This window comes from Heterodontus francisci, chromosome 4 (genome assembly GCF_036365525.1).
Source record: "Heterodontus francisci isolate sHetFra1 chromosome 4, sHetFra1.hap1, whole genome shotgun sequence".
Taxonomy (NCBI): Eukaryota; Metazoa; Chordata; class Chondrichthyes; order Heterodontiformes; family Heterodontidae; genus Heterodontus; species Heterodontus francisci.
This window is the reverse complement of record NC_090374.1, coordinates 12,019,577-12,046,053: the sequence shown is the minus strand read 5'-3', so window position 1 is coordinate 12,046,053 and position 26,477 is coordinate 12,019,577. Positions and strand designations below refer to the sequence as shown.

General features: G+C 45.0%; 1 protein-coding gene across 2 annotated transcripts in view; it reads right to left on the bottom strand.

The window, feature by feature from the left end:
* Positions 1-26,477, bottom strand: part of c4h5orf34 (chromosome 4 C5orf34 homolog) — a 70,065-nt gene that overhangs the window by 4,156 nt on the left and 39,432 nt on the right. Inside the window, exons 6-12 of one of the 2 annotated variants that reach the window (XM_068029141.1) lie at positions 25,953-26,073; positions 19,275-19,366; positions 11,927-11,993; positions 9,736-9,906; positions 5,684-5,817; positions 3,059-3,166; positions 479-519 (exon numbers count right to left, since the gene is read on the bottom strand). In XM_068029141.1, the coding sequence (XP_067885242.1) occupies positions 479-519; positions 3,059-3,166; positions 5,684-5,817; positions 9,736-9,906; positions 11,927-11,993; positions 19,275-19,366; positions 25,953-26,073 (734 nt within the window). The remainder of the gene's footprint in view (positions 1-478; positions 520-3,058; positions 3,167-5,683; positions 5,818-9,735; positions 9,907-11,926; positions 11,994-19,274; positions 19,367-25,952; positions 26,074-26,477) is intronic. The other variant, XM_068029142.1, reaches the window with a different exon arrangement.

The window sequence follows — 26,477 nt, the reverse complement described above, 5'->3', positions numbered from 1 at the left end:
CCAACCCTCCACCCGTCTCACTCTGTTCTAGCTCCACTCAAGGACCTAATCATTCCCTCCCTCCCAGTGACAAACCAAGTTCCAGAGCAAGTGTTCCCAGCACCAACCACAGCCTCCCACTCTATCCTGGTCTCAATTTCAATTCATGTTCCTCACCTTGGACTCCCTCCCTGCCCAGATACAATATATCAAACTTTTCCAAGTTCTCTTCGGGCCACAAGAGCTATCAGAAAACAAGCAGAAAGACAGTGAGAGAAAGACAGAGAAGAATGAACTTGCATTTATGTAGCATGCTTCATAATCTCAGGACATCTCAAAGCACTTTACATCTAATAAAGGAGTGTTGAACAGTAGTAAATGTTCTAATGGAGGGAAAGAAAACAAGGGAGATTATTTTTCCCATAAGCTACATTAAATCTTACTGTTTCTGACCCAGACATCACTGATAGTGCATCAGAATGAATATATCAAAGGATACAGTTAAACCTTTGGATTTTTTGAAGCTCTGCTATTACAGACCTGCAAAAGACAGAGAAGCTCGTGAAGCATTTCACCCAAGAAAGGTCTTTGACTGTAGGACATCCACTGAATGATAAAGTGGCCTGGAGAGATCCAAAATCATGGCCTCTTAAAGCTGTAAGCAGACCTCGTGTTCGAAACAGGAATCCCATTCACCAGGGCGGCACAGTGGCGCAGTGGTTAGCACCGCAGCCTCACAGCTCCAGGGACCCGGGTTCGATTCTGGGTACTGCCTGTGTGGAGTTTGCAAGTTCTCCCTGTGTCTGCGTGGGTTTTCTCCGGGTGCTCCGGTTTCCTCCCACATGCCAAAGACTTGCAGGTTGATAGGTTAATTGGCCATTATAAATTGCCCCTAGTATAGGTAGGTGGTAGGGAACTATATAGGGACAGGTGGAGATGTGATAGGAATATGGGATTAGTGTAGGATTAGTATAAATGGGTGGTTGATGGTCGGCATAGACTCGGTGGGCCGAAGGGCCTGTTTCAGTGCTGTATCTCTAAACTAAACTAAAAACTAAACATCTCTGCAGCGCGAAGTGCAAGAAACTATAAAAAGAGCATCCAGCGCCCATCTTGAGGCAGAATGACTAGTTGTACCCGCATTAGATACTCCTTAATAGTGCACCTTAGACAATCGAGGCACTTCCCCCACCTCAGTGGGTAGGTACAGAGTGTAGTCCAGGTAGGAGCAAGCTCACGTGCAGCATATCCACCAGCACAGACTTGCTGGGCCGAAAGGCCTGTTTCTGTGATGTAAATTCCATGAGCCATACAAACTTGGAATGTGCTAGGAACAATCCCTAATCTGTGCCAATTTATTAAGGATAATATATTAAGGAAGTGAATAACTTATTTTAATAAATTTGTTTTGTTATGTGGGAGTTAGTGGAGTGGTTTTCCCAGAGAGTCTCGAATGAAGTGTGGGACCAGCATCATGCATATGTCAGATATGGTTTGGGTGGTGGGAGTGCAGGTTCTTTTGCCTGAAGGACACAAGTGAACTAATGCACCATTTGCACTCGAGCCAGTGGTTCTCGGAATAGAAGAGAAGAGGAGCCTGGGTGTCATAACAAGAGCTGGAACCTCTGGTCAGGAAAAGCTCTTCACAAGGGGAGGCATGGTCGAGTAGGTTGATGCAAATAATGCCATTATGGAGGGTGAAGGGCCAGAGGATTTGGATCCAGGTGCTGTGGGTGGGGGGTGGGGGGCTAGTCTTTACCCAGGAACAGAGAACTATGAGGATTCAGGCACAACCCTGGGAATGTGGATGTTATAGGACACAAAAGCACATTTGGAAATTGCCTGGTCAGTGGTCGGGAGCTTACAAGACCACATGTTATGGCAAAGGAGTGGGTGGGAGAGATGCTGAGTAGGGCGAGGTTCAGTAAGGGCAGGAGAGTGGGCAAATCAGAGGGAGGAGGTAGAGGAGGAAACCCTTAAGAGGATGAGGAGCCTTAGTGAAAAGAGGGAACAAGCCCAAGCTTTTGAAGAGGTTAGCTGGACCAAAGCTTCCTATAGTTCCCAAATCCACCTACATTTCCCTTGGTACAACACGTTGATGAGGATGTCAGCAAGGGGTTTAGTTTGGAGGGTATTAGACAATGAGGACTGGAAGATGATATCAGTTAATTGAACCATGCCTCAAGCTAGGGAATGCAGCTGTACAGATCAAGTAGAGTCTTGTCACTGGGATCTTGCATTGCAACATCAACTTTGTTTCATTTATTTAAATCATTTTTTTTTAAAAAAGGAATTACTTTAAAGAATATGTTGAAGAATTCACCTGAGATAATGGATTGAAAGAGATGAGTGGGCTATGGGAGGTGTTGCTGAACTACTGTGGTCAGAGAGACACACTACAACCCAAGGATAATGCATTAGCAACTTGTTGACTGTTAACACTGCACCAGTAAACCCCAAAAGATATTAACACTCAGTAACTGCTCCAGCTTGGCTTTTGCAACCTTCACTACATTTGTTTTTTTTTCTTTATTCTTTCATGGGATGTGGGCATCACTGGCAAGGCTAGCATTTGTTGCCCATCCCCAATTGCCCTTGACAATTGAGTAGCTTGCTAGGCCATTTCAGAGGACAGTTAAGAGTTAAGCACATTGCTCTGGGTCTGGAGTCACATGTAGGCCAGACCAGGTAAGGACGGCAGATTTCCTTCAAGGCCATTAGTGAATCAGATAGGTTTTTTACAACAATCGATGATAGTAATAGTGCCTTGAAACTGAGACGAGCTTTGAATTCCAGATTTTTAAAAAATCAATTAATTGAATTTTAAATTTCACCAGCTGCCATGGTGGGATTTGAACCCAAATACCCAGAACATTATTCTAGGCCTCTGAATTACTAGGTGAGTGGGATATGCCTCTGTGGGAGGATGGTGTGGGTTTGTTCATAGCTCATTTTGGAGACTTGTGATAGGTTTCTGCATCATGTTACACTCACCAAGATGGCCAGGAAGAAACTAAAATCTTTAAACAGGGGCTGTTTAAACTTGTGGTTTAAACATAGAAAATAACAAACACCTCACCTGCTTTCATCCTGTCCACGCGCCCTTGGATTGGGACATTCCATGGATGTTCTCTCCTGGCCGCCTTCACTCACCCATCGACACCAGCTTATCGCTGGCGTAGCATACCTAAACAAGCCAGAGAGAAGGTAATTAAACGAACCATATGCCCACTACCATTGTTTTACCCCACCAGAGATCCAGGTCAACAGCAAACTGGTGTGTGTTTTCTCTCTGGTCCTGCCCTCCTGATGCTGTTGGTTCCTTGCTGGTTCCATGAACACCAGGCTCATTAATGGGAGTGGGGTGGGGGAGGACAGAGCAGGGGCTGGGATTCCTTACACTGAGTTACAGCCCAACACCCCAATGGATAGGCTCTGAGCTAGTTGAGCAGCCTGTTCTGGTACACTGTGCAGCCTCAGCAGATTAAACTCCAGCGATTGCCCCATGCATTTTGGTGGCACCACAACTCATGGCTCCAACAACCAGTACCCAAGCTCTCTTGGGTAAGTGTCGACAGGGATGTCAAGGGCAGTCACTCTCACCTCAACTCTCGAGTTCAGCTCTTTTGTCCATGTTTGAACCAAGACTGTAATGAGGTCTGGAGCTAAGAGGCCCTGGGGAAACCCAAACTGAGCATCACAACGCAGGTTATTACTAAGCAAGTGCCGCTTGATAGCGCTGTCATATCTTCCATCACTTTACTGATGATCGAGAGTAGACTGATGGAGCAGTAATTGGCTGGGTTGAACTTGTCCTGCTTTTTATATATAGGACATAGCTCGGCAACTTGCCACATTTGCGGGTAGATGCCAGTGTTATAGCTGTACTGGAGTAGCTTGGCTAAGGGAGTGACACGTTCTGGAGCATAGGTCTTCAGTACTATTGCTGAAATGTTGTCAGGGTCCATTTTTACAAGTCCCTTAGTTCCCTTGTATTACTAGAAGATTTTCTGTATCTTCCTCCGTGAAGACAGACACAAAGTAATTATTTAGTCTCTCCGCCATTTCCTCATTCTTCACTACAAATTCTCCTGTCTCCACCTGCAATGGACCCACATTCGTCCTTGCTAATCTTTTCCTTTTCACATAGCTAAAGAAGCTTTTACAATCCACCTTTATGTTTCTCGCTAGCTTGCATTCATATTCTCTTTTCCCTTTCTTTATCAGTTTCTTGGTCCTCCTTTGTTGGATTCTAAATTGCTCCCAATCCTCAGGCTTAACACTTTTTCTGGTGACATTATAACTTTTGACCTAATGCAATCTTGAACTTCTTTTATTTGTTTGTTCACCTTTCCTGTTGGGTATTTGTTTCTTAGAGGAATGTATATCTGTTGTAAACTGCTTAATACTACTTTAAATACTAGCAATTGCCTGTCTAGCATCCAATCCTTTAATGTATTTTCCCAATCCACCATAGCCAACTTGCCTCTCATACCGTGATAGTTTCCTTTGTTCAGATTTAAGACCCTAGTTTCAGAATGAACTATATTGCTTTCAAACTTAATGTAGAATTCTATCTATTTGTGGTCACTATTTCCTAATGGCTCCTTTACAGCAAGATTATTAATTAGCTCTTTCTCATTACACAATACTAAATCTAAAATAGCCCAATCCCGAGTTGATTCTTCAACATACTGCTCCAGAAATCCATCTCGTGCACACTCCAGGAATTCATCTTCCACAGAATTAGTGCCTTTTGGATTTACCCAATCTATATATAAACTGATATCAATATTTTTCTGATTACACTCCTGTGAAGTGCCTTGGAACATTTTCCTACTTTAAAGGCAGTACATAAATGTAAGTTGTTGCGTGCACGTCAAGCTTACCCAAAGAATTCTGGCACCATTTACCATCCTGATCCTGGGAAAAGATGAATGACCAGTTTCCAGACTTCTGCCAACACTCTGGATCAAGTTGCTGGAGAGGGACAGGAGCATTATCATCCAACTCTCCCACAGTAAAGTGCTGGGCTTGTGCCTGGCACCTCCCTTTACCAGACTGGGGATCTGCATGGGGTGGGGGGGGGGGAAAAGGAGGGGGAGGGGTAAGGGGATGTCTGAGCCAACAATGCACACATTCCAGTCCATATTGGCACAACACACTGGTTCAGTGCACTGTTTGCCAACTTGTTGAAACTGAGACCAACTTTGAATTCCATACCGAGCGAACGGGCGGGCGCGAACAAGTGGGGGGCAAGGAGAGAGAAAGAGGAGAAACACACACAGAGACGTACATAGAACATACCAATGGCTAAAGGCCTGCTCAGGTCGGGAAAAAGAACCCGACCCATACCTGACCAATCCCGGACCCAAGCCTGACCCGGGTCCCTCCAATTTTGTCCCGAGCCCGGCCACAACTCGACCTGACCATCTCTTTACCTATCTTCGGACTCGGAACCTCCAGGAAGCTGCAGCGCATGCGTGATGAAGTCATACCGACGTTACTCACTCGCTATGCAGACTCAGTTTCGTCCCGGACTCCCAGCTCAGGCAAGTTTTTAAATTTCAATACTTATCGGCAGAGCATTTACCGTGTATATCCGAGCCCGACCCGGACTCGGCCCGACCTGACCCGCACCCGACACATCGCCTGGTCCCGTTGGGTTCGGGTCGTGTAGCAGGCCTTTACCGATGGCTCTTACCCTTCATATATTCCAGCAGAACACATCGGTACCAATTGGGAGGATCCATCTGGGAACAGTAATTGACACCAACCAGGCATCACATCTGTTTGAGTTTCACTAAATATCACAGGAGAGCGCACGGATTTCCACTGCTGACAGAGAAAAAGGGAGCAGAGTGAATGTGGGAGATGTCATTATTACATTCCCTAAAGAACGCACCAATCTGTCTATATTCGCCAAAGGGTTCATATATGTACTTTCCTCATGGACCAACTGAACTCAACCAGAGTAGTGACAGGAGAATTATAATTGGCCTCGGTATCTTCAAATCAGCAAAACAATAAAGCAGGAAAGGTTCTCGTGCTTGAAAGCCATCCAGCAACTCCTGTGGGAAGTCAGGCAGAATTGGGTGCAGCTGAGGTAGCCTATTCCACCATAAAAGGAGGATGAGTTACCAGAGGAGACAGATTTAAGGTAAGCGGCAAAGAAAAAGAGAGATGAGCAAGAGATGATATGCAAGAGATGACATGCGAGAGAAGGCGAGCGAGAGCGAAAGCCCACAGATGTACATTTCCAGCAGCTGATTGGAGACAGAAAGCCTTGGATAGTCAACAGGACCCTGACAATTTTCCCTTCCTGGCCGAGGGGCAGAGGAGTTTCCCGTTCCCAATGTGCCCCAGCAAAAACTGGTCAACTCAACACATTAAGATTCTGGATTCTAGATTTACAAGAATGTTGCCATAGCTAGAAAATTGCAGCAATGGGGAAAGACTGGATAGGCTAAGGTTGTTAGAACATAACAGCGCAGTACAGGCCTTTCAGCCCTCGATGTTGCGCCGACCTGTGAAACCATCTGACCTACACTATTCCATTTTCATCCATATGTCTATCCAATGACCACTTAAATGCCCTTAAAGTTGGCGAGTCTACTACTGTTGCAGGCAGGGCGTTCCACGCCCCTACTACCCTCTGTGTAAAGAAACTACCTCTGACATCTGTCCTATATCTATCACCCCTCAACTTAAAGCTATGTCCCCTCGTGTTTGCCATCACCATCCGAGGAAAAAGGCTCTCACTATCCACCCTGTCCAACCCTCTGATTATCTTATATGTCTCTATTAAGTCACCTCTCCTCCTCCTTCTCTCTAACGAAAACAACCCCAAGTCCCTCAGCCTTTCCTCGTAAGACCTTCCCTCCATACCAGGCAACATCCTAGTAAATCTCCTCTGCACCCTTTCCAAAGCTTCCACATCCTTCCTGGAATGCGGTGACCAGAACTGCACGCAATACTCCAGGTGCGGTCTCACCAGAGTTTTGTACAGCTGCAGCATGACCTCGTGGCTCCTAAACTCGATCCCCCTACTAATAAAAGCTAACACACCATATGCCTTCTTAACAGCTCTATTAACCTGGGTGGCAACTTTCAGGGATTTATGTACCTGGACACCAAGATCTCTCTGCTCATCTACACTACCAAGAATCTTCCCATTAGCCCAGTATTCTGCAATCCTGTTACTCCTTCCGAAGTGAATCACCTCACACTTTTCCGCATTAAACTCCATTTGCCATCTCTCAGCCCAGCTCTGCAGCCTATCTATGTCCCTCTGTAACCTACAACATCCTTCGGCACTATCCACAACTCCACCGACCTTCGTGTCATCCGCAAATTTACTAACCCACCCTTCTACACCCTCATCCAGGTCATTTATAAAAATGACAAACAGCAGTGGCCACAAAACAGATCCTTGCGGTACACCACTAGAAACTAAACTCCAGGATGAACATTTACCATCAACCACCACCCTCTGTCTTCTTTCAGCTAGCCAACTTCTGATCCAAAAGCACTAATTCACCTTCAATCCCATACTTCTGTATTTTCTGCAATAGCCTACCGTGGGGAACTTTATCAAACACCTTACTGAAATCCATATAGACCACATCCACAGCTTTACCCTCATCCACCTGTTTGGTCACCTTCTCGAAAAACTCAATAAGGTTTGTGAGGCACGACCTACCCTTCACAAAACCGTGCTGACTATCGCTAATGAACTTATTCTTTTCAAGATGATTATAAATCCTATCTCTTATAACCTTTTCCAACATTTTACCCACAACCGAAGTAAGGCTCACAGGTCTATAATTACCAGTGCTGTCTCTACTCCCCTTCTTGAACAAGGGGACAACATTTGCTATCCTCCAGTCTTCCGGCACTATTCCTGTCGACAATGACGACATAAAAATCAAGGACAAAGGCTCTGCAATCTCCTCCCTGGCTTCCCAGAGAATCCTAGGATAAATCCCATCTGGCCCAGGGGACTTATCTATTTTCACACTTTCCAAAATTGCTAACACCTCCTCCTTGTGAACCTCAATCCCATCTAGCCTAGTAGTCTGTATCCCAGTATTCTCCTCGACAACATTTTCTTTCTCCACTGTGAATACTGACGAAAAATATTCCTTAGAATATTTTCCTTAGAACAGAAGAGGCTGAGGGGTGACTTAATAGAGAGGTACAAAATTATGAGGAGCCTAGATGGAGTAGACAGGAAGGGCCTGTTGCCCCTAGCGGAGAGGTCAATTACCAGGGGACACAGATTTAAGGTAATTGGTAGAAGAATTAGAGGGGACATGAGGAAAAGCTTTTTCACCCAGAGGGTGGTGGATGCCTGGAATTCACTGCCCGGATCAGTGGTGGAGGCAGAAACCCTCAACTCTTTTAAAAGGTACTTGGACCTGGACCTTCACCTAAAGTGCTGTAACCTGCAAGGTTACGGACCAGATGCTGGAAGGTGGCATTAGAATGGCCATATATTTGTTTTTCAGCTGACACAGACACAATGGGCTACATGGCCTCTTCCTGTGCCACAACTTTTCTTTGGTTCTTTTAAAATATTTGAGACAGGTGTATCTTTTGAACAAGTATTTGACAAATCATTACAGATATCAGAGGGATTACCAAGTGTACATGAAAACACCACACTTGCCTTTCACAACTTCAGGATGTTCCAAAGCACTTTATAGCCAATGAAGCATTTTGCACAGCAAGGTCCCACGAATAAGAATGAAAAAAAAAAGCAGATAATGTGGGGTTTTCTTTTAGTGCTGTTGGTTAGGATATTGGCCAGGGCACCAGGAAGAACTCCCCTGCTCTCCTTTGAAATAGTACAGTGGAATCTTTACATCCACCCGAGAGGGCAGACATCCCAACTGAAAGGCAGCACCTCTGACAGTGCAGCGCTCACTCAGTACTGCACTGGAATGTCAGCCTGGATTATATGCTCATGTCTCTAGAGTGGGACTCGAAATTATAACCTTTTGTCTCAGTTGTGAGAATTGCAGCACTTTGAGCAAGCACTTTCACACAAGTTTGTGGCTTCAGAATTTAGCGTATAATCCAAACTGACACTTTGGTATGGTACTGAGAGGGCTGCGTTGGGGAGAGCATTAAACTGACATCCCTGTCTGCCTGATGAGGTAAAGGTTAAAAACAATAAGACGACAGGTATATGGAATGAGAACAGAACGGGCCGAAGTGAGTTCTCATCTGAATCTATTCAATAGAATCATTAGAAAGAGGAGCAACAGAAATTAGCCCAAGTGAAAAGGAAAAGAAATTAGAGAATCTATAGTCTGGAGAAAAGGTTAAGAGGTAAACTCAGTGAAGTGTATGAAGTGTGAAATGGTTTAGACAATGACAAATTCAGTATTACATTAAAGGTAAGAAGAATAAAAGAGATGAATTTAAAGGGCACCAGGTATTTGGAAAGATCTATAATCTAAGGTAGTTTATTCAAAGATGTTAGAGGAGAGCACGATGCAAAGGATGTTGGGCTAGGTCAGTTGGAGCACTAGAAGGATGAGCTCAATGGGCCAATGACATTTTCTCACCCTTGACTATTTCTCTGTTCTTAATTACAGATGCTTATACTTACAAAACAGCTAAAAATATTACGGCAAGTGTCACATAAAGCTAGATGATACTGGTGCTGTTTTCTTTCCCCACTTCTTGTGCTGCCATTCTATAACATCGCCGCTGCATACACTGACTGACCTGCAACAAGGTCCTCACCTCTCCCCTGTGCCGAGACTCAAAGTCCCAGGACGTGTACAGTCTCACGCCGTTGCAGAAACTGATGTGGACTCGCCCGTCGGAAAATGCTGAAAATTTTCCAACATTCCAAACCATCTGCTCCTCCAGAAGAATCGGGAGTTGGTCGGAAGCCCCTGGCTGGGATAATTCCTTTAGAGAGAAAAGAAAAATCACCGTGGGAATCAGAGGGAAGCTCGTTGCTTCCTGAAACCTACTGTATTCACATTCAGACCACAGGCATACTGCTAATGAGTAGAGAACTGATATTTAATAAGTTCATTGAATCAGCATTAGTAATTTTTTTTTTGAAAAGAGTACGAAAGGTGCATTTTCATACAAAATTACAGATGAACAAGGCCATTCAGCCCATCTTAATTCATCTTCCCAGAGAGATCCTTTCTGGTTAGCACAAAAAAGATTTATGAGGAAAGTACCAGAACTGAGAGGAGATTACAGCTATCAGAAAAGGTTCAACAGCTCGCGTTATTTTTTCTTTCGAAAGAGAGGTCTCAGAGGTGACCCAACAGGAGTTCATAAAAGTATGAATGGGTTGGAGAGGGTAAACATGGTGAGAGTATTTCCTCTTGTGGCAGATTCCAAAACTAGAGGCCATAAATACCTAAAGAGAAGAGAGTTATTAATAATTCCTAGCAGGAAATAAGGAGAAATTTCTTCACTCAGTGGTTAGAATATGAAACATGCTACCCCAGGAACTGGTCTAGGCAAACTTAGATGTTTACAAAAAGAAATTGGACAAGCACATGAGAAATAAGGGAACAGAAAGATATGCTGAAATGCTGAGACGAGGTAGATGGAATCCGAGGAGACTCGTGGGGAATATAAACACCAGCACAGACTGTTTACATAGAAACATAGAAAATAGGAGTAGGCCATTCAGCCCTTCGAGTCTGTTCCATTTATTATGATCATGGCTGTTCATCCAACTCAGTAACCTGTTCTCGCTTTCGCCTCATACCCTTTGATCCCTTTAGACCCAAGAGCTATATCTAACTCCTTCTTGATATCCAATGACCTGTTTGCGTGCTGTATATTCTATGCAATCCTCCACTGCCCATGTTAAACAAAGAATGGCCACGCACCCAAAGTATCTGAAGGAGACAGGCTCCGAGGGAACTATACCTCGGTTAGTGGTGGGTAGAATAATGGAAGGGGAATAAAGAAAATAAAAACGAAACAGTGGGAGAGCTTAGGTAAATCAACAAGCAGTGATTGATGGATATCAAACTGGAGATTTAAAAATCGACAGAAGGATGGAGACGGATGGAAGCGACTCCCATTAAAAGCATTTCTTTATTATTTGCATCCAGTGCCTGCCCATCACACTTCAGACATCAAATGTCAAACATCAACATGTTTGCTATAGATGCAAAATGATGTTTACTGGAGCACATCAGTCACGAACTAGGAGCCCGAAATTTACAGTAAGAATTGACCTATGATTAAACTAATGAACTTGCAAGGCGTTGCAATTCAATTTGCCACCTGAAATGGGGGGAGATGGTGGCATAATTGTAATGTCACTGAACTAGTAATCCAGAGGCCCAATCTAATGCCCTGAGACATGGGTTCAAATCCCACCACGGCAGCTGGTGAAATTTATAATTCAATTAATTAATAAATTCAATCTGGAATTGAAAGCTAGTCTCAGTAATGGTACAATGAAACTTTTATCGATTGTCATAAAAATCCATCTGGCCTACATGTGACTCCAAACCCACAGCAATGTGGTTGACTCTTAACTGCCCTCTGAAATGGCCTAGCAAGCCACTCAGTTGCAAAGGGCAGTTAGGGATGGGCAACAAATGCTGGCCTTGCCCCGATACCCACATCCCATGAAAGAATTTTTAAAAACTGAGCAATACCCTTAAAGGTCAAATTAACAACTAATCAAAAGGTACTGCAGTTCATAACCTACCTATGGACAGGACCATGGGACATCTACTAGTGGCTCCAATATAACATCAACTCAATTTAACACATAGCATGGGGTAACTATTAGTACAGTCCATTATTCTCAGCTTCACTGGTAATGCCCAACTAGCCCAAAACATCCTCCCCTGAAAGAAAAGGGAACTCTGGCACCACCTGAAGCCAAGACAAGCAAGCTGCAGCTTGCAAACGCTCCATGCACAGCAGTAAAGACTCTCACCTTTTTCCAACAGCACACATTGGGCAGTTTTCGAGATAGCTTTAACTGGTTATAGCACTGCAAAATCCTGCAAAACATTAACTCAGAACGTTACTCACAGAGCAAAGACCAAATAATGAAATGCAACCACACACACGGCCATTACTATAATATGAGTGCCATCATTTCTAATGATGACTTCAGGAGAACAGGGCCTCACTGTATAATGTGCAATCTTTACAAACCCCAGCCAAAGTGCAGTGGAGGCTTGGGCACACTATTATAGAAAAGATACCAAAAACATGGGAAAGGCACAGCATGGTTGAGAGAATATATATAAGGTGAGTGACTTAAAAATCCATAAATAAGATTATCTGTTTTAGTGATGTTGGTTGAGGGATAAACCTCGTCCAGGCCACCAAGGAAAACTCTCCTGGTCTTCATTGAAGAGTGTCGCTTGATCTTTTACATCTATCCAAGACAGCAGACGTCTCACCCAAAAGGTGGCACCTCTGACAGTGCAGCACTCCCGCAGTAATGCACTGAGAGTGTCAATTGGATTATGTGCTCAGGTCCTGATTTAAAGATTTGAGTGCTACCAACTGAGCCAAGTTGACACAATGTGGAAAAAAAAGTTCTTGTAACTTCAATGGAAGTTCCCCCACTGTCCCATCCAACCAAAATATTCTCTACAAATCACAAAGCCACATTTCTCAATAACAATTTGGTGCTAAGTGTTTAGAACCAACCATAGAAAAATTACAGCACTGAAGGAGGCCATTCAGCTCATCATATCTGCACCGGCTGAAAAATGAGCGGCCCAAATCTAATCACACCTTCCGGCAACTGGTCCACAGCCTTGCAGGTTACAGCACTTCATGTCCAGGTACCTTTTAAATGAGTTGAGGGTTTCTGCCTCCACCACTGTTCCTGGCATTAAATTCCAGACACCCACCACCCTCTGGGTGAAAAGGTTTTTCCTCATGTCCCCTCTAAACTTTCTACCAATCACCTTAAATCTGTGCACCCTGGTAAATGACCTCTCCGGTATGGGAAACAGGTCCTTCCTGTCTACTCTATCTAGACCCCTCATAATTTTGTACACCTCAATTAAGTCACCCCTCAGCCTCCTCTGTTCTAAGGAAAACAACCCTAGCCGATCCAATCTTTCCTCATAGCTGCAACCTTCAAGCCCTGGCAACACTCTTGTAAACCTCCTCTCCACTCTCTCCAGAGCAATTATGTCCTTTCTGTAATGTGGTAACCAGAACTGTATGCAATACTCCAGCTGTGGCCTAACCAGTGTTTTATACAGTTCCAGCATTACATCCCTGCTTTTGCATTCTGTACCTCAGTCAATAAAGGAAAGCATTCCGTATGCCTTCTTCACCACTCTATCGACTTGTCCTGCCACCTTCAGGGACCTGTGGACATGCACTTCAAGGTCTCTCACCTCTTCTACCCCTCTCAATATCCTCCTGTTTATTGTGTATTCCCTTTCTTTGTTTGCCCTCCCCAAATGCATTACCTCACACTTCTCTGGATTGAATTCCATTTGCCACTTTTCCGCCCACTCAACCAAACCATTGACATCATTATGGAGTCGACAGCTGTCCTCTTCACTATCAACTACACGACCAATTTTTGTCTCATCAGCAAATTTCCCAATCATGCCTCCCATATTTAAGTCCACCCATTAATATATACCATAAACAGCAAGGGACCCAACACAGCCCTGTGGAACACCACTGGAAACCGCTTTCCATTTGCAAAAACATTTGTCGACTGCCTAAAACTGTCGGCGAGACATTGGTCGTCTCAATTTCTCTGCCCCCCTCACTCACTCTAACCTGTCCCCCTCTGAACTTGAGGCACTCCGTTCTCTCAGGTCTAACCCCGACATGGTCATCAAACCTGCAGACAAGGGTGGTGCTGTTGTTGTATGGCGTACCGACCTCTACCTTGCAGAAGCTCAACACCAACTCACAGACACCTCTTCCTACCTCCCTCTGGACCATGACCCCACCACCGAACATCAAGCCACCGTCCAAACGACTGTCACTGACCTCATCTCCTCTGGAGATCTTCCCTCTACAGCTTCCAACCTCATAGTCCCGCAACCCCGGACAGCCCGCTTCTACCTCCTTCCCAAAATCCACAAACGGGACTGTCCCGGCAGACCCATTGTGTCAGCCTGCTCCTGCCCAACTGAACTTATTTCTTCCTATCCAGACTCTATCTTTTCTCCGCTGGTCCAGTCTCTTCCCACCTACATCCGTGACTCTTCTGACGCCCTACGTCATTTTGACAATTTCCAGTTTCCTGGTCCCAACCGCCTCCTCTTCACTATGGACGTCCAATCGCTCTACACCTCCATCCCCCACCAGGATGGTTTGAGGGCTCTCCGCTTCTTCCTGGAACAGAGGCCCAACCAGTCCCCATCCACCAACACCCTCCTCCGCCTGGCTGAACTTGTTCTCACATTGAACAACTTCTCCTTCAACTCCATGCATTTCCTTCAAGTAAAAGGTGTCGCTATGGGTACCCGCATGGGTCCTAGTTATGCCTGTCTTTTTGTGGGATATGTCGAGCATTCTTTGTTCCAGTCCTACTCAGGCCCCCTCCCCCAACTCTTTTTCCGGTACATTGATGACTGTATCGGTGCCGTTTCCTGCTCCCGCCCCGAACTAGAAAACTTTATCAACTTTGCTTCCAATTTCCACCCTTCTCTCACCTTTACATGGTCCATCTCTGACACTTCCCTTCCCTTCCTCGACTTCTCTGTCTCCATCTCTGAGGATAGGTTGTCTACCAATATCCATTATAAGCCCACTGACTCCCACAGCTACCTCGACTACACTTCTTCACACCCTACCTCCTGTAAGGACTCCATTCCATTCTCCCAGTTTCTCCGTCTCCGACGCATCTGCTCTGATGATGCTACCTTCCATGACGGTGCTTCTGATATGACCTCCTTTTTCCTCAACCGAGGATTTCCCCCCACTGTGGTTGACAGGGCCCTCAACCGTGTCCGACCCATTCCCCGCACCTCTACCCTCACCCCTTCCCCTCCCTCCCAGAACCGTGACAGGGTTCCCCTTGTCCTCACTTTTCATCCCACCAGCCTCCATATCCAAAGGATCATCCTCCGCCATTTTCGCCACCTCCAGCGTGATGCCACTACCAGTCGCATCTTCCCCTCCCTTCCCCTGTCAGCATTCTGAAGGGATCGTTCCCTCCGCGACACCCTGGTCCACTCCTCCATTACCCCCACCACCTCGTCCCCGTCCCAGGGCACCTTCCCTTGCAATCGCAGGAGGTGTAATACCTGCCCATTTACCTCCTCTCTCCTCACTATCCCAGGCCCCAAACACTCCTTTCAGGTGAAGCAGCGATTTACTTGTACTTCTTTCAATGTAGTATACTGTATTCGCTGCTCACAGTGTGGTCTCCTCTACATTGGGGGGACCAAGCGCAGACTGGGTGACCGCTTTGCGGAACATCTCCGCTCAGTCCGCAAGCAGGACCCTGAGCTTCCGGTTGCTTGCCATTTCAACACTCCCCCCTGCTCTCATGCTCACATCTCTGTCCTGGGATTGCTGCAGTGTTCCAGTGAACATCAACGCAAGCTCGAGGAACAGCATCTCATCTACCGATTAGGCACACTACAGCCTGCCGGACTGAACATTGAGTTCAATAATTTCAGAGCATGACAGCCCCCCACTTTACTTTCATTTTTAGTCATTTTTAGTTATTTTTTCTTCCTTTTTTTTGCATTCCTTTTTACATTTTTTACAATCTTTTTTTGCATTTATTTCATTTCATCTTAGTTTGTTCAGTTTGCTTACCCACTGTTTTTTTCAGGTTGTTTTTCTTCAGGTTTGCACTTGCTGATGTTCAATATTCAGTATATTCACACCTAATCTGTACTAATACTTTGTCTTTCAACACACCATTAACATATTGTTTGCCTTTGCTCCGTGACCTTTTGGTCAGCTATGTGGCCTGGTCCAATCTGCACCTTCTCCTTTGTTATCTCTTGCCCAACCCCCACCTCACTTGTTTATAATCTGTGACTTTTCTAATATTTGTCAGTTCCGAAGAAGGGTCACTGACCCGAAACGTTAACTCTGCTTCTCTTTCCACAGATGCTGCCAGACCTGCTGAGTGAATCCAGCATTTCTTGTTTTTGTGTCGACTGCTAACCTTTGTTTCCTGTCACTGAGCCAATTTTGGATCCAACTTGCCACATTCCCCTGTATCCTATGGGCTTTCATTTTACTGACCAGTCTACCATGTGGGACCTTGTCAAATGCCTTATTAAAATCCATATAGACCACATCCACTGCACTATGCTCATCAATCCTCCTTGTTACTTCCTCAAAAAATTCAATGATGTTAATAAGACATGATCTTACCTTAACAAATCCATGCTGACTATCCCTGATTAATCCGTGCCTTTCTAAGTGGCAGCTTATCCTGTCCCTCAGAATTGATTCTCATTATTTACCCACCATCGGGATCAGACTGACTGGCCTATAATTATTTGGCCTATCCCTCGCACTCTTTTTAAACAGTGGTATAACGTTCGCAGACCTCCAATCGTCTGTTACCTCTCCTGTATCTAGTGAGGATTTGAAGATGATCCTCAGCACATCCGTTATTTCCTCATTGGCTTCCTTTAACAAACTGGGATGCAATCCATCGGGCCCTGGCAATTTATCCACTTTCAAGGCTGTCAGACCCTCTAGTACTTCCTCTCTCATTATGCTTATCGTATCTAATATTTCACTCTCCTGCTCTTTAACAATCCCTCTCCTTTGTGAAGACAGAAACAAAAAACTCATTCAGAACCCTATCCATATCTTCTGCATCCACGCACAAGTTCTCTTGTACATCTCTGATAAGCCCTACCCTTTCCGTAGTTATACTCTTGCTCTTAATGTACTGTTAAAACACCTATGGGTTTTCCTTGATTTTACATGCCAATAATTTTTCATGTTCACTCTCTGCTTTTCTAATTTCCTTTTTATTTCACCCCTGCACTCTTTATACTCCTCTAGGCTTTCTAAAGTATTAAGCTTTTTGTGATCATCATAAGCTTTCTTTTTCTGCTTTAACTTCCCCTGGAAGCTTCTCGATCACCAGGGGCTCTAGATTTGGCCGTACCACCCTTTATCTTTGAGGGGACATGCCTACACTGTGTCTGTAGTATCTCGCTTTTAAATGCCGCCCATTGGTTTGTCACTGATTTTCCTCCAAATGGCTGCATCCAGTCCACTTTAGTCAGATCCCGTCTCAGTTTCATAAAATTTGCCTTCCCCCAATTTCAAACTTTTACTCCTGTTTTATCTTTGTCCTTTTCCATGATTATGCTAAAGCTGTATTATGGTCGCTATCTCCAAAATGGTCACCCGCTGTTACATCATCCACTTGCCCAGCTTCATTATCGAAGACTAAATCTGGAATTGTGCCCCCTCTTGTTGAACTGGTTACGTGCTGGCTAAAAAAGTTCTCTTGAATGCAGCTCAAGAATTTTTTGCCCTCTGTGCCCTTCACACTTTGTATCCCAATTGATATCAGGGTAGTTGAAATCCCCAACCATTATTGCCCTAGTTTGTGCACTCAGAAATTTGCCTACATATTTGTTCTTCTATCTCCCTCTCACTATTTGGGCGTCTATAGTACACTCCGAGTAGTGTGGGTGCCCCCTTTTTTTTTTGAGCTCGAGCCATATGGCCTCATTTGATGATTCATTTAGCATCCCTCCTCAAAGCTGTTATTGATTCCTTAACTAATAATGCTACACCCCCTCTTTTTATCCCCCTCTCTCTCCTGCCTGAAAGCTCTATATCCAGGGATGTTGAGCTGCCATTGTTGCCCCTCTTTAAGCCAAGTTTCCATTATAGCAACAATATTGTGTTGCCATTTGTCCATCTGTGCCCTCTGCTCATCGGCTTTATTTACTATACTCCTTGCATTTAAATAAATCCCCTTTAACACTGCGAAATTCCTGTGCTGTACACTTTTTAACCTTTGCTTCTTCTGTCTTTCAGAGTCACTCACTAATTTGCTGCCTCCCGTTCCCTGCCCTGAAATTGTCCTATCTGAAACTGCCCTCAGATTCCCAACCCCCTGACAAACTCATTTAAACCATTCCCAACAGCACTAGCAAACATTCCTGCAAGGATATTTGTTCCAGTCCTGTTCAGGTGTAGACCATCCGGCTTGTACAGGTCCCACCTTCCCCAGAACCGATCCCAATGCCCCAGAAATCTGAAGCCTTCCCTCCTGTACCATCTCTCCAGCCACGCATTCATCTGGTGTATTTTCCTATTTCTATAATCACTAGCACCTGGCCTTGGAAGTAATCCGGAGATTACTACCTTTGAGGTCCTGCTTGCTAATTTCTTTCCTAACTTCCTAAACTCAGTCTGCAGGATCTCATCCCTCTTTCTTCCTATATCGTTGGTACCACTGTGGACCACGACCTTTGGCTGTGCACCCTCGCCCTCCAGAATGCTTTGTAGCTGCTGGTGATATTGTATCTAATGACCCTTGCACCAGTGAGGCAACATAGCATCCTGGAATCACGTCTGCGGCCACAGAAACACCTATCTATTCCCCCAACGACAGAATCTCCTAACACTATTGCTCTCTTGTCCTCCCTCCCTGCACAGCTGAGCCACGCATGGTCATGACTCTTGTTGCACTCCCCAGAGGAACCCTCTCTCCCATTGGTACTCAGAACTGAATACCGGTTAGAAAGTAGGATGCAAAGCCTGGTTACCCAACTAGAACGGACTAGAACCGACTATGTGTCAGGTTCGGGTCGGGTCTATATTCCGAGTCCAGCATTCGGGCTCGGGTCGGGTCAGGTTGGACAGTGCTGCCTCCAGGATCTCATGGGATCAGGCTCACTCAAGATCCCCACAACTCCCTCTACAGGAATAGACTGCTGCTAGAACGGATGAACGATATTCTCGTCGGGTCGGGCGCGAAGTAGAATTAAAGGACTCGGGCCTGGGTCTGTTTCAATTTTATACCCCAGCAGGCCTTTAGTAGGATACCCTTCGGGGACTCCTGCACTACCTGCCTTGACCTTCCTGTCTGTCTGGCAGCCACTCAGTCCCTCTCTGCCTGTGCTCACTTAAGCTCTGGGGTGACTACCTTCTGAAACTTGCTATTCACATAGTTCTCTGTCTCGCAGATACGCGACAGTAACTCCAGCCACAGCTAGAGTTCCGAAACCCGGAGCTCAAGCTTCTGCAGCCAGTGACACTTCCTGCAGACGTATTTGTTTAATGATAACCAGATCAGCAAATACTGGCACGGATCAAATAGAGCAAGAGTTTTTGGTGTACAGTACCTGACTGCCAGTGTGACCATGGAACAAATGGAGTATTTGGAGCTGGGTGTGTCAGGAGGCAAGCTGCTCACCATGTAGACTCTCTCTTCTCTCTGAATTTAAACAAACATATCAGAGGATGTACAGTGAATCTCTGTTTCTCTGTACCAGTGGTCAGTCATGCATAGATATAGAGATAGTTCAGAGGGTTTGTGATTTGGGCCAAGGTGGAGTATAATGAGGAAAAAATGCATGCGTGTGCCAAACTTAGATTGGTGCTGTTCCAAGTGGGAAGCTAGGATGAGGTGGGTGTGTGAGAGCATAACTAGATAGGTGTGCGGTTACATGGCTAAATGGATATGCAACAGCATAATTAATGGGTGTACAACTAGGTGGGTGTGTGAGAGTATAACTAGGTGGCTGTGCAAGTATACAGCTAGGTGAGTATGAGAGAGAATAACTGGGTGGGTTTACAAGTATATAGCTAAATGGATATGCAACAGGAAAGCTAGGTGGGTTTGCTGTCAAGTGTATGTACATTCAATTGTATAATTACTTCGCCATAGCAATTATAATACAGTAGTAACACTCGCCAGTGCTGTTAGGGGACTGTGGATCCGAGGCCCGCTGAGACTTAGACTGTGCTGATCCTCAAATTGACCCCCCAATTTAATTTTTCAGTACTGTCCAGGCTTTCAGCCTATGACCCAATCTAAAGATGCTATTACTTCAAAGCCTTGCACCTTCCCCCACCCTCAATGGTACTACATGCTGGAGGGTTTCAACTAAATTGGCAGGGGGATAGGCACCAGAATATGCAAGTAGAAAAGAATAATAAGCCGTATAAAAGAGTGAGAGTGTTGGATAGTACGAGAGAAGGTAGTAGTACCATATTAGATAGAGGCAGACTAAGTAGGACTATGAATAAATCAAAGATAGGTTGACAATGCACATATGTAAATGCACAAAACGTGGTGAATAAAGTTGGTGAGCTACAAGCACGATGAGCTGTCTGGGAATATGATGTAGTGCCAATAACGGAAACATGGCTTAGTAATGGTGAGGACCAGACACTCAATATTCAGAAATATAAAGCATTCAGAAAAGATAGGAAAGAAAAATGGGAGATGGGAGAGCAGTACTAATTAGGGAAGACATTATAGTGTTGGAAAGAGAGGATGTCCTTGAGGGGGCAAAGAAAGAATCCATTTGGTCAGAGTTGAGAAGCAAAAAGGGGATGATCACACCACTGGGGCTATTCTATAGGCCTCTAAATAGTTACTGCCCGCGTGAGCTACGGCCCAAATGAAGCAAATCTGCAGGGAAACCACAGGAATATGCAATAACTATACAGTGGTGATATTGGAGGACTTTTTTTTTAAATTATTTATTCCTGGGATGTGGGTAGCGCTGGCTATGCCAGCATTTATTGCCCATCCCGAATTGCCCTTGAGGTACAGCCACAGCGTAAAGTCCTGCTACCCGACCCGGACGACATGTGATGGGTTCGGGTTGGGTCGCACTTCCAGGTCCCGCATTTGGGCTCAGGCCAGGTTGGACACGCTCTATCCCAGGTAAGTGGCTCCAAGGTTAATTTAATTTTTGGAGTAGAAAGGTGGTTTTATTACAGTTATTTTAAGCTTGTGCAGATCGGCAACAAAGTGAGTGGGACACAGCGAGAGCAGAGCTGGAGCAGAAAGAGACCGGGGAGAGGAGAGAGAGAGAGAGAGAGAGAGAGAGAGAGAGAGAGTTCACTCAGACAGCGCTGGAGGTTAGAAAAATAGTCAAGTGACATCACAGGAAAGCTGCAAGTTGATTGGTTGGTGAGTAACTGCTGTTAGGGAATAACTCTAAATAGCTTGGTAAGTAAAGAGAAAGGTCTACAGTTCTTTTTAATATAGTAGGTAGTGTTTTTTTTTTGGCGGGGGAAGCAAGGTACCCAGTGTAAATCTAATTTGTGGGTAATTAAAGGGAGTAAAAACAGTGAAAAAAAAGAGTGACATCACAGGAAAACCGCAAGTTCTTTGGTTGGTAAGTAACTGCTAGTTGAATTACCTATTCTAAATTGATTTCAGATTAAAGGTGAATAGGAGAAATATTTTACAGATTAAAAACTAAAGACCAGTTGGAAATTTAAAAAACAAATTAAAATCTAATTAAATAAAATAGAGATGCAGGGCCAGGTGATGTGTTGTACCTGCATGATGTGGGAGCTGGTTGACCCCATTGTGGTTCCTAGTGACCACATCTGTAGCAAGTGTTGGCTGCTCGAGGAACTCCGGCTCAGAGTTAATGAGCTGGAGTCTGAGCTTCGGACACTGCGACACATCAGGGAGGGGGGTGGGTGGGGGGAGAGTTACCTGGACGCTGTGTTTCAGGAGGCAGTCACACCCCTTAGATTAACTACCGTGAATTCGGCCAGTGGTCAGGGACAGGAGGGTGTGACGATGAGTGAGGCAGGTAGAGAGATCCAGGAGGTAGTGCTGCAGGAGCCTCAGCCATTGTCCTTGTCCAACAGGTTCGAGAATCTTACTCCCTATGTGGACGAGAGGAGAGACTGTAGGGAGGATGAGCAAACTGACCACAGCACTGTGGTACAGGGAGCCATTCAAGTGGGGGGAGAAAAGCGAAATGTAGTCGTAATCAGGGATAGTATAGTTAGGGGCATAGACACTGTTCTCTGTGGCCAGGATCGAGAGTCCCAAAGGCTCTGTTGCCTACCTGGTGCCAGGGTTCATGATATCCCATCTGGACTGCAGAGGAACTTGGGAGTGGGAGGGGAAAGATCCAGTTGTCGTGGTCCACGTAGGTACCAACGAACGAGGTTAAAGGTTCTGTTGAGGGAATATGAGCAGCTAGGGGCTAAATTAAAAAGCAGAACCAAAAAGATAATAATCTCCGGATTACTACCTGAGCCACGGGCAAATTGGCACAGGGTCAATAAGATTAAAGAGGTAAATGCATGGCTCAAAGATTGGTGTGGGTTCTGAAGAAGGGTCACTGACCTGTAACATTAACTCTGCTTCTCTCTCCACAGATGCTGCCAGACCTGCTGAGTATTTCCAGCATTTCTTATTTTTAATACTTAATGAGTACACTGTATCGGTATTTATGATACTGACGAAATATCGATAGAAGGTGAGATGGTAGAGTTAAGGGATGGGGTGAAAATTGAGTGGCAGGATGTACTGGCAAGGCTGGCTATGTTTACAGTGGATAAGTCGCCTGGTCCGGATGGCTTGCATCCCGGGACGCTAAAGGAAATGGAGTAGAGATAGAAGGGCTTGCCATAACCTTCCGGGAGCAGAGCGGACCTGCGGGGAAAACATCGAGCGAGAGAAGAGGATAAATTGAGCCCGAGGATCGCAACCCAGACACTTACCTTCTGGGAGTGGAGAGGAGCGGACCTGTGGGGAAAACACCGAACGAGAGAAGACAATCGCGGCCCAGTCACTTACCTTCCAGGAGCGGAGAGCAGTCCAGGCGCACGGGAGTTTGAAAACAAAGTGAGCAGTGACGTCACAGGAGCCAGGTAATTATAAGCCTGTGAGTTTAACATCAGTGGTTGGGAAACTATTGGAAAAAATTCTGAGGGACAGGATTAATCTCCACTTTGAGAAGCAGGGATTAATCAGGGATAGTCAGCATGGCTTTGTCAGGGGGAGATCGTGTCTAACTAACGTGATTGAATTTTTCGAGGTGGTGACGAGATGTGTAGATGAGGGTAAAGCAGTTGATGTAGTCTACATGGACTTCAGTAAGCTTTTGATAAGATCCCGCATGGGAGATCGGTTAAGAAGGCAAGAGCCCATGGGATCCAGGACAATTTGGCAAATTGGCTCAGTGGCAGGAGGCAAAGGTCGAGGGTTGTTTTTGCGATTGGAAGCCTGTGACCGGTGGTGTCCCACAAGGATCGGTGCTGGGACCCTTGCAGTTTGGGGTGTACATTAATGATTTAGACGTAAATATAGGAGGTATGGTAATGAAGTTCACAGATGACACGAAAATTGGTGATGTCATAAATAGTGAGGAGGAAAGCCTTAGATTACAGAATGATATAGATGGGCTGGTAAGATGAGCGGAGCAGTGGCAAATGGAATTTAATCCTGAGAAGTGTGAGGTGATGCATTTTGGGAGGATTAACATGGCAAGGGAATAAACAATGGATGGTAGGGCCCTAGGGAGTACAGAGGGACCTTGGTGTAGTTGTCCATAGATCACTGAAGACAGCAGTACAGGTAGAAAAGGTGGTTAGGAAGGCATATGGGATACTTGACTTTATTAGCTGAGGCATAGAATACAAGAGCAGGGAGGTTATGATGGAGCTGTATAAAACATTAGTTAGGCCACAGCTGGAGTACTGTGTACAGTTCTGGTCACCACACTATAGGAAGGATGTGATTGCACTGGAGAGGGTGCAGTGGAGATTCACCAGGATGTTGCCTGGGCTGAAGCATTTCAGCTATGAAGAGAGACTGGAAAGGCTAGGGTTGTTTTCTTTAGAGCAGAGAAGGCTGAGTGGGGACATGATTGTGGTATACAAAATTACGAGGGGCATTGATTGATAAGTTAGATAGGAAGAAACTTTCTTCTTTAGCAGAGGGGTCAATAACCAGGGGGCATAGATTTAAGGTAAGGGGCAGGAGGTTTAGAGGGAATTTGAGGAAAAATGTTTTCACCCAGAGGGTGGTTGGAATCTGGAACGCACTGCCTGAAGAGGTGGTACAGGCAGGAACCCTCACAACATTTAAGAAGTATTTAGATGAGCACTGGAAACGCCATAGCATACAAGGCCACAGGCCAAGTGCTGGAAAATGTGATTAGAATAGTCAGGTGCTGGATGGCCGACACAGACACAGTGGGCCGAAGGGCCTGTTTCTGTGCTGTACAACTATCTATAACTCTATAAACTTCCAATCTTCCCTAGCTACAGGGAAGGTGCCAGAGGATTGGAGAGTGGCAAACGTGACACCCTTATTCAAGAAAGGATGCAAGGACAGTCCTAGTAACTACAGGCAAGTCAGTTTAACATCAGTGATGGGTAAGGTTTTAGAAACAATGATCAGGTGAAAAAAAATCAACAGGCACTTGGAGAGGTTTGAGTTAATTGAGGAGAGCTAGTACGAATTTGTAAAAGGCAGATCCTGCTTGACTAATTAAAGTAACAGAGAAGGTTGATGACGGGAATGTTGTCTGTATGGATTTTAAGACAGTGATTGACAAAGCGCCACATAAAAAGACTGGTTAACAAAATTGAGGCTCATGGAATAGGAGGGTTAGTGACCAATTGGATAAAAAAAAATTGGCTTCACGACAGCAAACAGCAAATCATGGTAAATAGTTGTCTTTCAGATTGAAAGATGCTATACTGTGGTGTTCCCCAAGATTCAGTGCTAGGACCATTGCATTTTTGATAGGAATAGAGAGTAAAATTTCAAAATTTTCCGGTAATACGAAACTTGGAGGTCTGGCAGACAGTGACTATGATACCAATCAACTGCAACAGGATATGGCAGATGGAATTTAATAGCGAAGTGCGTGGTGATGCATTTTGGCAGAAGAGATAGGGAGAGGCAATATAAACAATGGCACAGTTCTAAAGTGTGTGCAGGGACAGAGGAACCTTGGGGTCCACATGTAGATTTGAGAGAGAGTATATGGGATCTTGGGCTTCATAGATAGAGATATTGAATATAAAAGGAGGGAATTATGCCGACCTTTTTAAAGCTCTGGTTAGACCAGACCACAACTAGACTATTGCATCCTGTTCTGGTCACCACACTTCAGGAAGGTGCAAGGGTCCTTGAGAGGGTGAAGAGGAGATTTACTAGATTGGTTCCAGGGACGGAGGATTTTGGTTACTAGGTTAGGTTGGAATAGCTGGGGTTGTTCTCCTTGGAGCAAAGGAGATTGAGGGGAGATTTGATAGAGGTGTATAAGATTACGACTGGTTTAGATAAAGTAAACAAAAAAAAGCTATTCCCATTAGCTGATGGTACGAAGACTAGGGGATACAGATTTAAAGTTTTGGGCAAGAGATGCTGGGGGTGAACTTTTTTTTTTACACAGTGAATGTCAACAACCTGGAACTCGCTGCCTATCAGGGTGGTGGAAGCAGAAACAATGAATGATTTCAAAAGGAGATTAGATGGGCACTTGAGGGAAATGAATTTAATCCCTGGTTGGTTAAGAAAGCATCCTTTAAGACAAGGCTAATCACTGATTGGGAGAGGGGAGGGTTAATTGGAAAGCTGCCAGGATAAAAGAAGTTTTGTCTTTGACATTATACGGCAGAGAATTTTCGAACCAGAGACAAGAGAGACTGACCAAAAATGTGAAGACCAAAAGCTGCAAGAGAAAGAGTCGTGTGCTCTGCCATCCGGTCTCTAATATGGGTAATATCTGTGTTCGGCTGTTAATCGCTGCCGAGTTTGTGACTATTGTTGATCTGAAAACTTAAACTTCTCTTTCTTTATCCAAATAAAGTTGATTCACAACAAACTTTGTGCTGCCAAGTCTGTTCCCACCTTAGAAGAGGATATAAACCACCCCTATCTTATCAAATCTTACAGCACAGATGGAGAATCAGACCGGGGTTCTTGCTGACCTGTACAGCACACTAGCACACCAGACTCTGCATTTACACCAAGCCACTGGGCACCCAAACTTAAAGCATAGCTGAAGCCTAGTAACAGTTACCTGCCCATCACTCTGTCCCATCAGATAATGAGTGAAGTAGTTGCTGCTGACATCATGCGATTTGAGAACAGAGCCATCTCCCGGGTAAATTTCCACAGAGCTCACTGTCTCAGCAATTACCCTGAAGAAACAATGAGAAGTTAAATAGACAGACACTCAAAAAAAGGCACAAACATGACTGATCCACCAGCATTTGTCGGGGTCACATCTTTCACTCCCCAACCCTAACACTAATCTGGACTACACTGTAGTCAAGCAGAGAGTGATGTATCTAAATTCACTGATGATACAAAGCTAGGTGGGAATGCAAGATGTGAGGAGGACACAAAGAAGCAGCAAAGAGATATGGACAGGTGAAATGAGTGGGCAACAAGGTGGCAGCTGGAGTAAATGTAGGGAAGTGTGAGGTTATTCACTTTGGTAGTGTTACGACCGAGGCAGGAGGAGTGCACTGTTGATTCTCGTTCCACTTCTCCACAGGTCACAACATATATTTAATTTTTTTCCCCATTTACCAATACCGTC